General features: G+C 40.9%; 1 protein-coding gene and 1 long non-coding RNA gene across 11 annotated transcripts in view; one reads left to right on the forward strand and one right to left on the reverse strand.

Annotated features, from left to right (window-relative positions):
- The window catches only part of golga4 (golgin A4), a 93752-nt gene extending 88398 nt beyond the window's left edge, over nucleotides 1-5354 (reverse strand). For 5 of the 7 annotated variants that reach the window (XR_014768901.1, XR_014768899.1, XR_014768898.1 and 2 more), the window contains exon 1: nucleotides 5137-5353. Coding sequence is in view for 2 of the 7 variants with exons in the window: in XM_084710138.1 (XP_084566264.1) it covers nucleotides 5137-5211 (75 nt within the window). In the remaining 5 variants the exon portion in view is untranslated. Of the gene's footprint in view, nucleotides 1-5136 lie in introns of all 7 variants that reach the window. The other 2 variants (XR_014768900.1, XM_084710137.1) reach the window with 2 other exon arrangements.
- An 81-nt stretch (nucleotides 5355-5435) lies between these two features.
- Nucleotides 5436-10552, forward strand: LOC146267620 (uncharacterized). 4 transcript variants are annotated; one of them, XR_014768906.1, is made up of 3 exons: nucleotides 5460-5601; nucleotides 10113-10158; nucleotides 10266-10552. It is a non-coding gene; the product is annotated as an uncharacterized LOC146267620 (long non-coding RNA). The 4 variants fall into 4 exon arrangements; XR_014768905.1 differs by having other exon boundaries at nucleotides 5436-5506; nucleotides 10113-10552; XR_014768903.1 differs by having other exon boundaries at nucleotides 10113-10552.
- The last annotated feature ends 4726 nt before the right edge of the window (nucleotides 10553-15278 follow it).

The raw sequence follows: 15278 nt of genomic DNA on the forward strand, positions 1-15278 counted from the left end.
TTGGGGCTTGCAGGAGGAGAGGCTTGTCTGCAGTACAACAGACAACAGAGCTAATGTGGTGTGTAAAAGTTATATTAAAAAATGAATTAAAATCATTGTATATTTATTAAAAATATAAAATACATTTTAAAATATTATATAATTAACTATTATGCTATTTGTGATAATTAATTGTAGTTTATCAGTACTTAATGTGCTAATGTGTGTGAATATGTTACTGATAGTAACAATAGTAGCCTAATATAACAACTGTTATTTCCGCCAAAACTAAACAGATTAATGTAATAGTCTAATAGCTAATGTAATATTGCACATATTTTCATCTTATTTCCCCTAAAGCTATAAAGTTAGGCTACTTAAATACACCGTACACTCATAAAGTATGTTCTAAATGGCAAAAATGGAGTCAGGTGGATGAGCGGTTAGGGAATCGGGCTAGTAATCTGAAGGTCGCCAGTTCGGTCCCGGCCGAGCCAAATGACGTTGTGTCCTTGGGCAAGGCACTTCACCCTACTTGCCTCGGGGGAATGTCCCTGTACTTACTGTAAGTCGCTCTGGATAAGAGCGTCTGCTAAATGACTAAATGTAAATGTATAAAATGCTGCCAATTAATAATTGACGTAACAATTTATTGTAAATGGTCAGTATCCTAACCCATCGATTAAGGTAGGCCACTCTGAAGCATGTACAAGCTTCACTTGATCTTGATAAGCTAAGCATTCTGTAGAAAATAATAACAATAAACCCACTTTTTATTCATTTAAAATACTTCAGCATAATAATGCTTCTAAAATACAAACCTGAGCAAGGGCAGCAATTGCTATCGAATCAACAGACACGTGCAATTTAGCTAGCAGGGGAAGAATACAAACAACGAAAATCACCAGTTAACTTGATGTAAATTTGCAAGAACTATAGACTTATACAATAACAGGCTTACATGAACTGACAACATAAGTTATACAATTTACAGTTCTCAAGAACACACACATGCAATCTCATGTGATACTGTGACGGAGGAAATTTAGCGGAGGAAAAACTGCACTATATATTATCATTCCACATTAAGAATACCAATGGAGGCTGCGTTGGAAATCGTCAATCAAACTTTTGTCAGCATTTTGAGTGGAAATGTCATTTGCATTTGCACAGGTGTATTCGTCGGGCTGGCCCTCGCAGTGGAACGACAGTTTAGTGGCCATTCTGTCCATTCGCGCACCTCACAGTTGCGTATTGATCAGACACACTTATCGATTCAATTCCTATTGATCAAAACAGAACGAGGGTTCGGCTGTAGCCTACTTGATACATACTATTGACAACATATTCGCTGACATGCATTGCACGCATGAAGAACACAGCTTTGTTTTTCGCTGACTTTTTTTTGGCTTTGGCGCTCGGGATTTGTCATTGTCGCATGGGAAAATGACTTTGGCGCGTGCAAACATTTTCTCTATGCAGGAAAACCCCTGCCTACAATCAGGCAACCTAGACAGTGAGGAGGACCCGCTTGACTGGTGGAGGGAATATCAGTGACGTCTCTCAAAACTGGCGAAGTACTTATGCATTCCGGCTGCAAGTTCTCCCTCTGAGAGAGTGTTCAGCATGGGGGAATGTGGTGACCTGCCTTCGCTCATCCCTCAAGCCAGAAAATGTTGACAGGCTAATGTTTCTATCCAAAAACCTGTAAAACTAGTCTTTTCTGCATAGTTCTGAAATGTTCTCATTTGGTTACATTCTGTTATGGAATATTAGTTTTTTATTGATTGTATATTTTGAGTTGTATTCACATCCATTATGTAGGTACAATGCAAGTTTATATTTTGCTTCCTAAAATATATTTGCAAAATGGAAAATAGTGGCCTGTTGAAGTTCTGCTGCATTTTGTAATTGTTTTATTTATTTGTATTTATTCTTTAAGGAGATGCACTGAATTTTGGTGAATAAAAGGACATATTTTATTTGTATGCACATATTTGTACATTAGCAGGAATGTAGCACAATATGGATATGAAAGCAATTATAATTAACCTATGTGACAATAAAATTTGTTTTGGTTAAAATCAACAAATAATTGTGATAGTTGATATTGATCAAATTAATTTTGATAAACATTTTGGCCATAATTGTACAGCCCTAATAGCAACCAATAATTCTAAAGGTTTGACAGTAAAATTAAATCCACACAATATCTGTGGGCTTCGCAGAACTGTAATAAAAACCAACAATCATTAAGGTTGGACCAGCACTCATGATTGTATAGCATTCAAAATGAATGCAATGATTGGATGGACTACTTAATTGTCTGTCACCTGGCAGTAGTAGGTGGTGGGCCGAGCCCGCATATCTGCTTTAGTGACCTGCCCCCGTCGATGGAGGAGCTGGATTTTTGATCCGCTCCTCCAGCTTATTTTTGATATCAACGTAGTTTTTTTCTTACAACATTTTCATTTGTTGGCACATCCAATTCTTGCACATTTTTTCTGTAGCTTAGTTCAAAGTTAGCAACTTTATCAGGCCATCATCTCAACTACCTAAACCCTCCAACCAACCAGAACTCATGTGTCATCCTGTTAGGTAATCGAATGCTTCGTAACAGGATCAGCTAATAGTAAAAAAACCTAGGTGACTATGCATCAAGTAGCTAGCCTAGTAAGCACGGTAAGTCTCGGCACCACAATGGTAGGTCAGTTGAGCTTGAATTAAATACTTGCTTTCCGTGTCACTGTCTGTCTTAAATTTATCTTATTTTCTTCATTTTTTAAATCAGTGGCAGTGATTAAAACTGTTGGGCACTCCACAGAAACCGCCCTCCTGTCAGTCACCACAGCCCTCCAGTCTGCCAGAGCGGCTTGGAGGTCATTCATCATCATTCTGCTGGACCTTTCTGCAGCATTTGATACGGCTAACCATCAAATCCTGCTCGCCAGATTCTCTGAATTTGGCATCACTGGCACTGCACCTCAGTGGATCTCATCCTACTGTCGGGAAGATCCTACCAAGTTTCCTGGGGAGGCAAAGTGTCAGGCCACCCTCTACAACATCCGGAAGATCAGGAGATACCTGTCTGAGCATTCCACCCAGCTGCTAGTTCAAGAACTTGTCCTCTCCTAGTTGGACTACTGCAACTCGCTGCTTGCCGGTCTCCTAGCCTGCGCAACCCGCCCTCTCCAGAGGATTCAGAAAGCGGAAGCCTGCCTGGTCTTCAATCTACCTAGACGATCCCATGTTACCCCGCTCCTCATCTCCCTCCACTGGCTTCCCATCACGGCCCGTATCAGATTCAAGACCCTGGTACTGACCTTCCGAGCGGTGAACAACTGGTTTGCACTAACTCATAGCAGAGATACCTCTGGAAAAGTTATCTAGTATAATTATAACAAGCACACAGAACGGAGTGATGAACTGCTGGCGGCGGTGGATGGTCCAGGTGCGACCGGAGGATGAATGGCTGGGGGGGCGATGCTTGGTACGGCTCAGCACTGCAAGAGAGGCCGTGTGTTGGTGAACCCCGTCTGTCTTTGGTCAATGTTAAAACTGTCCGCTGTGAAATGGTCAGTGCAAAGGCGGCTGTTGGAGTTTATCCAAAGCTTTCCGTGAGCGTGGCTCTTCACAAAATCTATCCACCTATGTTTCCTTTCATTATCGATAGGAAACTTAAATGGCGGTGCATCGCAGCTGGAGTTCTTGCATCAAGGGAAGATAGTTGTGGGTGGTGGGAGACATCCTGAAGCTAGCTAGCTGATGTAGGCTACAATAACAGTACAGCAGGAGGAGCCATTCAGTGATCTGACGTAGATGGGGAGGAATGACGTAGATGGGGAGTTTTTTGGCTCAGCCCATTAAAACCTGATCTGAAAACGGAAGAGAAACTGTTCTTCGGTCTAACTCCACATTTCAGTGCAAAAAGGTTTCAGCGCTTTGCACATGCTTTCAGGAACTCATTTCTCATGTGTATAATGTAATTAGAAGCAAAACATGGAATTTACTTTACAGGGTCTTTAAAACCAGCAAAAGTTGATATGCTGGTTTTCCTTACAAAAAACTGTGAGCTACTGGGAACCATACAGTAGGAACCATACAAAGGAATGTTTGTTCCTTGAAAAATGTGCAAGAACTGGACATGCCAACACATTTTTTAAGGGTTGTAGAATTTTTTTAAGCGGTACAGAAAAATCCAGCTCCTCCATCGCCAGGGATCGTTCAAATGCACCATTTTGAGCTTCGGTCCACCCTCTATAACCAGGCAGAACGTTCATGTGTTTTGGAGGAGTGGCTTTTAAGGGAAGGGGAGGGATATTTTGATGTCAATCCTTTCGAATTCAAGTTAAATTGCTAGTTTCAAAAAATAACCTGCCATGACTTTAACCGTAATGTTTAAAACACCATCACCGACTTCCAGTCCAAGGTAATTGTCTAGTAACGCACCTGCTGGTGTGTCAGTAATACGTGCAGCCAGTTATAACTGACAACCACAGTAGCTAGCCACTGCCCAATTGGGGAAAACATAATAGATTCCTCAACAACAATTTGGCTTGTTTAGCAAGCGATGTATATAGATGGTTTTCACGACGCGTCATCAGACCGGAAGTCGCCATATTGGAGGCACTCCGCATCACAACAAAACACAGACACTGACGTACATCCCGAACGTCCTCAAGGAAAATTGTTAATTATTACCGTGTTTAAGGTTGTACCAATAGGACAGACCGAGAAAGACATTTGACCATCGCGCCTTTTCTTGTGGTCCAAGTCTATATGCCTAAGCATCTTGGACGTGTTTTGATGAGCTTTTCGTTTGTTTAGACAAGGCAACATTCACTTTAAGTATCCAAAGCGCACAATACTACATTGTTTTTTTACACCGAGTGCCTCCACAATGGTCGCGCATCCGGGTTACCGCCCGGAACGTGACGTCGGTGAAAACCCTCTTTTGTTTACATAGCCAGAGCAAGCTCGTCACCATTGAATCAGTCTGACATGCCAAATAACTCGAACCAAACAATTTGTCTGTTTTTCGTCATATCATCACCAAAAGTTACCTTACATCGTAGCTGAACTGACTGCCGACAAGCCAACAGACAGCTAGCTAGCTACTAGCAACACTGCTATCAACAACATAATATGCCAACCAACCTGGGCCTGTTGTGACTGCGCATTCCGCTGTGGAGACTGCTCCTCCTTAATCTTCTGCTTAAGTTTCTTAAACATGTTCCCACGCTGGTTCAGATCCTTTCCAGATAAACAGTTTTGTGTTTTTTAGACAATGTTTGCATCAAGTTCGCAGTGTTTCACTTCCTATTTCGACTCTCATCGCTCTGCAGGTGTATGAACCATTGCGCATGTGCAGCCGACGTGGAGGAAAACCAGCAATGACTACGTAGGCAAGTACGGCAAGCGCAAAAAGACAAAGGACCTCTCCATCTTAAGGCAGAGCATCGGCAAAGAAGGCAGTAAGCGCAGTTAAAGTCTTTGAAATCTCATGATAACATGACATACTAGAAAGGTACATTTCCTGAAGAAAATGTGTGTGTTTGCTGAAAGCAGTTGAAACGATTGTTTTGATGGCGTGAATAGTGAAGGTTAAAAGAGTTTTGAGAGGTATGTGCTTAAAAAAATGTTCAAAGTATATCTGTCATTGTTATACATTGCGATTGTTTTTTACCGATGAAAAAGGAAGCAAAAACAACTGGAAGAAATGTGTTTTTAAAACAGTGTGGAGATATGTAAACAGTATGGTGAGAAAAAGTTCTTAAAGTTTTTTAATTACAGCACAGTAAAAAAAAAATCCCAGCCTTTCATATTTTAAAACTGAGTAGTGATAACAGTTACAAATATAGCTGCAAGCAGCAATGAAGGGGCCAAGCAGCATTCGATATTGGAAATTTAGTAGCTAAAGAAGCAAAGCAAAACTTTTAATAAAAAACATTCATGTCATTTTGAGACAAAATGCACTGGCTGGTTATATCTACAAAGCACAATAAATCTGACTCTTCTTGAGTATAAATGCTCTGAGAATGAAACATTTTCATTACCATTATGATTATACTGCTAGACAGCTACTGTGGCATACTTGGCTCTGCTAAACAGATAATCCAGGATCACGACATGTTTGACGACTGTAGCTGGATTCGATCCAAGCGTACGAGCCGGTCAAAGTTTCGTCTCCATACGGTAAACCGTCGCAGTGACAAGGCCTCGCGTCCGCTTTGGCGTCCTCTTTGTCAAAATCGTTTGCGCGTTACTTGTGAACGGTTTGTCGTATCGATAAAATATTTTTTGTCGGCATGGTCTGAAGATGAAAAAGTTGAAATGTTGCAAAATACAAATGACGGACAACAATAACGCCATAGGGTTCAGTCGAATCGTCTGCATCTACGGAATCCAATGAAACATTATTTAAGAAAAACGGTCTCATGGTTCAAAAGTTATGGGCGTAAACGCACCTCCAACTTTAACGCCTTGCTGGCGCTATAGAGCTTTAGGGATCGACATGAAACTTTAGTGACGATAATCAGGAGATCGTTCCAAATCAGTGTGCCAAATTTCAAAACTTGGCACCAATCGCTATGCATAATAATAATAACTAGAGAGCATACAATTTCTGGGGAAATTGTGAGGGTGTGCTTGTGGCTGCCCCAGCTTTCCATACACTCCTGGTGTTTACATATTTCAAAAAGCATTTAAGTGTATGACTACAGTTCTGACCATTGTGTTCCCTTGATAATAAGTTTGTAAAAATGACATGCATCACTCAGATGGAGGAGAGGTGATACTGGTTGGTTGGAAGAGAAGGAGGCCAAATGTAGCTCATGAAGATGCAGCGCTAGATAACTTATTAAATTGTAATCAGATATAAACAACTTGTTGGTTGCCCTATTATGTCCTATTATCCTCCTATCATCGCCCTATTATGTAATTTGAACGCCCTGAACGGCATCATTTGAGTAATGAGGGCAAGCGTAGGCTTATTGATTACTTAAAAAACGTTAAGTTTCATTATGCATCATAGAGGAGCCTAGTTAGAGAAGGATTTAGCAGTTTAATATTAGAAGCCTATTTTATTAATAATTTTCAGAGTAACCTCAAACCTTTCTTTTGTTTCTTTGACCTTACATTTTCTTTGAGGGCTTAGTGGTCTCGGTTTAACATCATTATTTATAGCGACATAATTACCGGACACTGTTAGCTCGCAATGTAGACAAAGAATGCCCCTGCAACAAAGTTGTAACTTGGTAACAAGTAGCCAGCTAGAAACCGAGCAGAAGTTTGTAGCCATATAAAGGCCTATAAATATAGGCTACTTGATTTGGCTGCAAGATTCGCTGATTTTGAGTGTCCAAGATATGATGGATTCTGATCTGGATCAACAGTCTAGCCATGTAGCTAAGGCTTGTCCGGGAAGAGTACATTTTTTTTTACGGCAAGTCTGGAAGATCAATTTAGGCTAGTGCTACTTGCCCCGATGCACTGGACAAGTTATTAAAACTCAAACAAAATCAAATGCAATGTTAGGCCTACTTCACGTTATGTGCCACTCGTTACGTCTATCGATTTTATTTGAGCGAATTCTGCATCAGTAAAACCACCAACCCAAGATCTCTACAGACCAGCTAATTTCCTGCTCAACACTTCAACGGGGGCTTATTACTTGAAAGATGAATTAGGCTATTTACGGTCGTCTCAGTTACACCATGAGGGGTGGGAAATACTGTGATTTGCTTAAGAAGGCAAATGGCTAGTAAAACATAACATTTCATAATAATTTCAATAAATCAAGCAGCGCAGCAAGACCCAGTAAAATTTATATCCTACAGCTAAGCAAGGCTGAAGCAGGCTGACATTAATTATTTTCATGAACAGACAAAGTTTTGACATTGACAAAGTTTAGGCTGTGGCAATGAAGTTCAGGTTAGTAGTCAGATACTTTCACCTATTGAAACACTTTTGAGTAAGGGGAAAGCCAAACATGTTCCGTCGCCGTTTGACTTTCTAAACATCTCTAAAGAGATGTTTTTGTTAGCTACTCATTAGTGTCTCGGGTAGGCTACAGCGTTGCAGTGAGCCGCCACACTGATTTGAAACCACAGGTAATGGTCATTTCACCAACAAATCGTTTATTAATGTCAAAATAAATCCTACAACAAAAACGTATTTGTGAGGAATGTTTATTTTAACGATTGAAAACAGATGCATCATGACCACTGTAGTATGTGTTGCCCAAGCAACAGAGGCTAATGTCATGATGCTAATGCTTCAGTGAAATAGTAGACTACCGTTTCCGAAAGTAGATGTGGGCCTACTTACTTAATAATATCAGCTAATATTGTACATTACATTTCACAATTATGTTTCACACCACAAAGTAAAATGATTAAATATCACCCTGGCCTCTTTGCTTGTGGCGTTTCTGCAGCTGCCTTGCAGATTAGTATCCCCCAAGTTAACAGATGGGAAACTAATGTTCTGCTAGAGATAGTCACGCGAGTTTTCGTGACGTTGGTGACGTTAGTGGCGTCAGTGACTGTGGCTAGCAAGTTAGCCACCGTTAGCTTCACTTTTTGCCACAAAAACGTAATTTCTACTTAAACCGTGCAATGGAACATAAATCCCAATACAACCAACGCAATCGCTACCGAGACGAACCTTTTGACATCGCCGTTGTCTATGTAGTCCAAATATTGAGGCATCCTTAGGGGGGCGAAAAGAAACAATAAATAATAAATAATATATATGTGAGATAACAATGGTTTGTGCTCGCCGAAGGCAAGCACACCCCAATAAATATAGCTGCAAGCAGCAATGTAGTGGCCAAGCAGGTCAGATGACCCAGAAGAAACTTTCGACGTCTAGTGACTGCGGTTTACCTGGCTTCCTTTGCAGTGGCTAATAGTCTCGCTAAACAGAGAATCAGAGAATCAAAATTAGGTGCTTGGCCCCTTATAAAACTAACAAAAACAATAGGTGCCACAGCAGCTTCGCTGCTGCTTGGCCCCTAATAATAATAATAATAATAAATATAGCTGCAAGCAGCAATGTAGTGGCCAAGCAGGTCAGATGACCCAGAAGAAACTTTCGACGTCTAGTGACTGCGGTTTACCTGGCTTCCTTTGCAGTGGCTAATAGTCTCGCTAAACAGAGAATCAGAGAATCAAAATTAGGTGCTTGGCCCCTTATAAAACTAACAAAAACAATAGGTGCCACAGCAGCTTCGCTGCTGCTTGGCCCCTAATAATAATAATAATAATAAATATAGCTGCAAGCAGCAATGTGGTGGCCAAGCAGGTTAGATAGCCCAGAAGAAACCTTCGACATCTAGTGACTGCGATGTACCTGGCTTCCTTTGCAGTGGCTTACAGTCTCGATAAACAGAGAATCAGAGACATGACAAGCTTGTCAGCTTTGGCCGGATTCAAACCTCTGATGTTGACGTTGCCAGGACACCAATTTATCCTAGTGAGCTATTCTCAGTGCTGAAAATAAGATTTCAGTGACTGCGTAAAAATATAAGGAATTTTTCCTGTGGCAAGCGGTTGTCAGATTTGGCACAAGTTTTAACAGCTGTAATTAAGTCCTATTTTGATATTTGGTATGTGATTGTGTTCTGAAGATAATCTGTGTCAAATGTTTTGAATATTTGATACATTTTGTAGGAGGGGTAGGACAGATTACAGTCCATAATATTTGTGTGAATACATCATTTTGTAACAATTGCCTTTTTGTTAGCTCAAGAAAATAATGTCCAGAAAGGCCAGTACAGGACTGGTTGCCAGCCTGTAATGCCAGAGCCTTCTACATGCTGGTAAATGGCTGCCACGCTTGGCATCCCCGGAATATCAGGACAATCGGCTACACCTGTGTCTTGATTAGTATTAGTTAATAAGTGTCTGTTTGTGGGTTGTCTGGTGCAAAGTCATGATCTTGTTTTCCGGTTCAGCCCTAGCCTTGTTAAGAATAAGTCTACTGTTACTGACCTTAGCTAGTTGTCTTACTCCGTTTTTGATCTCCTGTATTGCTCTGTTTACCATCTACCGATCTTTACCTGTCAGACTATTCTAATAAATCTGTGCTCTGCGCTTGGATCCAACCCCGTCTTGTACATCCTTACACAGCCACATTGGTGGCGAGAGAACTTGCCCTTTTCTTCCCCCAACAGTGGTAAATCTATCGATTAAATTAAAATATGCCAATAATAGTTAATATACAGCTATCTGTCTTTTGTTTTTATAATGGAGACATTGCATTGCAAATCTCAAATTCCTTAGGTGAAAACAGGGGAACGTTTACTGCATCAACACTGTGAGGGATAATCAACTCTTATGATAGGTATTATGGCTTGACTCAGGAGGTTAGTTTTTTATGAATTTAGTGTCACTGTTAATCTTTTTGTTTAAAATGTGTTTTATCTTTGACTCACTGTGTTGGTTTTCAGAATGATATAGAAATGGAGGTGATCAGCTTCCCAAACAGCCCTGAAGAAGCCAGGGAGACCTTCACCAGCAGCTTTGCAGCAAAAACATCTTAATAATAAACATTTAAGGAAAATTTAAAATTTTTGTCAAATTATTTTATCTGAGATAAATCAGAGATTTATCAGAGAATAAAAAATGCAACCATATGAGCCAAACCTCAATCCAAAAACGTATTAGAATGATGGACAAAGATCCTACTTTAACACGTGTAATCTGACCAAGTTTTTTCTAATAGCCTAGTTGGGGTTCCAAATGTTCTAGGTTCTATTAAGATCTTTTTGAACTACGTGCAAGACCATAGTGAAAAAACACATCAATACAACACAGGTATAAGCATTATACTTTGCAATTGACTTTTTCCAGTCTAAATGAATAGACAGCACACTCCTCGCCTGGTATAACATGTCATTACAGTAGCCTATACCACTATGACTATTCTGACAGGGGGGGGCAAAAATCAACTGCTTACTTCACACTATCCACTGTCCAACAGATCGGATGGTACCTTCCGTGAAGTGGCAACCCTGGTGTGCAAATTCTACGTGGTAATTGGAGGAACACCCCCTACAGGCACTCCGCTGCATAGCATTTTTATATATGTTTTACCGTACTGCATAAAACTCATACATTTTAACATCTGTTTGGACTAGGGTTATGAAATTGAACGATTGTGTTCAACAAACCTCAATTATTCACTGTACCAAGCCATGACTATTTACCATAAATGAACTCAAACTCCTAACCCCCAGTACCAACAGGGGACAAAACAGCACCACCTAGAATCCCACATTTTGGGATAAAAGTCCAAGTTCAGATGTCCATATTTCACATCAGGAACCAAGTAGAGCCGTTAGCGCCCTGAAGTTTCCAGAGAGTGGGAGTTCTCCCCATATTAGACATTAGCTGTGTCTACTACCGTGCACTTGTGCACTTCGAGCACTGACTTTCAGTGCTTAGGGCGCTTCACTTACAAAACCAGCAGAATTCAGTGCACTGAAAGTACCCGGATGGCGCACTGCAAACGGTCCAAAAAAACAGTGTACAACGATGGACACTACTCGCCCTAAACGGGCGCCATCTTGGCTATGTAGTGGAAGAGGAGGAGCCCTTTCGGCAGCTTTTTCCACTTGGGGTGGAGAAGCGCGTTCATTTTGGCAGGTTTTGCGGGTGTCGCAAGCAGATTTCCGTCCGTCACTTCCGCCAAGTGTTTAACGTAAGTGTTCCATTTCAGACAGCACTTATCAGCGACGGAGTGCACTGAATATGTAAGTGCACTGAGCGTAAGTTTTGCAGTGCACTGTATTGCAGTGTACTTCGTAAAGAGCGCGGTAGTAGACACAGCCATTCTCTGCTGCCACTCTCGAAAAACTTCTGGGTTCTGAACTGGTTGCAGTTCCACTTTAGTTCCATATGAGGGCGCTAACAGTCGAGTGCAGAATGAATGGAGGTCTATGGAGCTATACCCCTCAAAATCCACTTTTTTCAGGATATAGTTTTTTGTCAAGTAAATTGAGTTCTGCAAAAAAAATACACACCGCTGGGGGCAAGATTTTTTAAAGTCGCCTTTCTGTTCTAAAAAGCCTTTTAAAATGTAATTGACGTCATACACATTGTACGGCCCGAGATACTGCTAGACGGCAAGCTCTGGTTACTGCAACTTTTCTCTCGAGGCATCGACAACACAGCTGACAGGGGAGGCTCTCCCTGTCAATAGACCAATTATTTGTTTGTAAACATTCAGGATGCGCGCGCAATGTGGTTGCAGAAAACCGGGAAAGGATAGCATTTTAAATGGCAAAAGGACCACACGGATTATACAAATAGTTACATTTAAAAAGAGCAAAAAAGTTGAGGACAGCCTATAAGAGAGAAAGTGATTACCCATTGATCTGTCGCATCAGAATTTTTATTTGGGTCACAAAAGTCTTGAAATTTGAGTGAGAATGTTGCCCGGTACAGACCGCATAATCGAGCGGCAACCATGTCTTCACGTATGTCACAAAGTTAATAATTTTACAGTTTTACAGTCAATTCTACATCTAAAAAGTCGAGCAGGGCAGCTTTCAAGAGATATGGGAATTCTGCTTTTAGCCATCTGGTCCAATTATTTTTCTGATTTGTTTAAACTGGCAATCTGAGTGAGACTGCGTCCCCATTACACCTTGTTGTTACAGTTTTGACGTTAGCCTAAGTCAGACTCGCTTACTGGCAGTGTGCACAATGTTGTATTTCACTCCATTCTACAACAGAAACGTCAGGGAGGACTGCCTAATGTAGATACAAGTCTGATGAACATAGCCAGCATCTCGTATTTCTTTAACCGATTATGTTTCATTCGTCATTTTCCTGAGAAAGCGACCTCCATTAGTCAGGCTAGTTATACCCGATCACTTGGTCAAGCTTTTTAAGGGTATCGGGGTCAAGTGACTTTTGTGCATAGACATTGAAACTTAAATATATTTGTCTAAAGGCCAAGAGCCTCAAAAAGTAAATATCAAGCCCTGCAATCCAGTGGCCAGAGATATATGATGACCTGATCGACCCTCCAACTGTAATAGACCGGGGAGAAGTTCGTCTTTTGCAACCGACATGCGCAGTTGAGCCTGCTTGACAGTTGTGTGACGTAGGGTGTTAATTGGTCTATAGACATGCTAGAAAGAGTTTTGGTCTGCTAATGTTGCTGCTAATGTTGCTAATGCTCTAATATTCTGGTTCTGCTTCGGATGCCATCAAGCGGGATCTCTGGTCATAGTCAGGCCTTCACTAACCAATCAGCATTCATTAGCAGAATGCTAGTGTGTTATGGGCAACAACGACTTACCCGTTAAGAAATCGGACAGAAGTACTTGTTCATTCAACTTTCGAACTGTAATCCATGTTGAACATGTAAAAACTACTATCAAATCTGACATTTCTCAACGACAATCAGGTGAAAGAGACAAATGTAGCCGTTTAGCTCCATAAACTCCCATTCATTTTGCACTCAACCACGATCACTCCCAATGGAACTCTGGTGTAACTGCAACAAAATTCAGTACAATGGGGCTTAATAGGGAGTGGGCAGGCTCTCTTTTAAGGGTCGATTGACTGGGTTTTTTGGTATTTCACACTGTTCCTTCAGGTCTCCGAATAGGGTATGTAACATTGGTTGGGTTGAAAATGGCCCGGGTGCTCTTCTATGCCCCCTGATAGATCCTCTGAAATGTTCCCGGGAAAACCACTTTTCTCCTTTTATGGTATGCTCATTAATATTTAGATAAGCTGCGGGCTGATTGGTTGGTTTTTAATGAGTGAAGCTGGGGAGCAAAAACGCAACACGGCCAACAGCAGCACTCGCTGAAACACCGAAGTTGGAGACATTAAATAAAAACGCGCAAATAAATCTATTGTATCTACACAACACTGTTTTCAACAGATTGACTATACATCATTTGAAATGATAACATTACTTGTTTCCACTTCTGTTGTTGAAGAAAACTGGATTGACTTGGGTGGGTAGAACGTTTGGCTCTAGCTTAGCAACCAAACCATATCGTTATTCTACTCAGCTTCAGTTAGCTAGCTAGCTCTAAATAACTTGCTGAAAAATAACATGACAAAGATCTGGACAAACATGCATCGTTAATTGTAGATTTACATGACACGGGTTATTTATTTGAATGAAACACAGTCAGGAACATGAAACAACGTTAGCCACATTGCCAATAAACTAGGCTAAATTATCACACATTCTACCTATGCTCTTGCGTTAGCAAGCTAAACTAGTTTACATGCCTACTACAGTCTACGTGTTACTCGTTACTCTGAGTCATTTGATGTGTGTAGAAATGTATTTAGCTTTCTACCTATACTATATACAGCAGGACACGTTAGCATTGCTAATAACTGTTAGCACAACATCATACTGTCCTTACAGGTTGCGGTTGCAATGAGCATACGGTCGGAACAGCACCTCTTTCCAGGTTCAGCTTCCTAGCAAATCCTGCTTGAAATTGTCCAAGGTTGTCAAAACTGTCTTGGGTGAAATGTTCAGAGCAAATGAATGATTGAGTGTCGAACTTCGCCGGGATCTTCTCATAGACAACAACAGCCATGCCTGTCGAATGTTTGGCTCCTTGGAAAGACTGTGAGTGTTAGCCTTCCCTGTACAGCCTGGAACACAGCATTTACGACCGTGGTCCATTTTCAATATCCTTGTTATAATTCAAAACGTTCTTCTTTGTAATTTCTTAAAAGCGCAGCTAAACTAGTATCGGAGATAGACGCTACCTCGGGCTGGTCTGGATGTAAAAAAAAAATCTTTTTGAGATTTGCATAGGAAAGAGGTGTCAATGGACTTTGATATTCACTGTATGTTCATTTTACCCACCGAACTGTCGTTATTCAACTAGGACAAGGTAAAATCGGTTTTGCAATCAATCGCCCCTTTAAACAGGCCCTGATGGCAGTTCTCCCTATATTAGACATTCTCTAGCCATTCTCTGGGAGAACTGCCACTCTCTGGAAACTTCCGGGTTCTGAACTGGTTGCAGTTCCACTGTAGTTCCATATGAGGGCACTTACGAGCGAGTGCAGAATGAATGGAGGTCTATGGAGCTATACCCCTCAATATCCACTTTTCTCAGGATATAATTTGTTGTCTTCGAAAGGGGAGGAAAAAAAATACTCACTGCTTGGTGTTAGATTTTTTTTAAAGTCGCCTTTCTGTTCTAAAAAGCCTTTTAAAATGTAATTGACGTCATACACATCGTATGACCAGAGGTACTGCTTTACGGCAATCTCTGGTCTCTTCCTTTTTTATCTCGA

This window comes from Hypomesus nipponensis, chromosome 11 (assembly GCF_054491055.1).
Source record: "Hypomesus nipponensis isolate SF chromosome 11, ASM5449105v1, whole genome shotgun sequence".
Lineage (NCBI taxonomy): Eukaryota > Metazoa > Chordata > Actinopteri > Osmeriformes > Osmeridae > Hypomesus > Hypomesus nipponensis.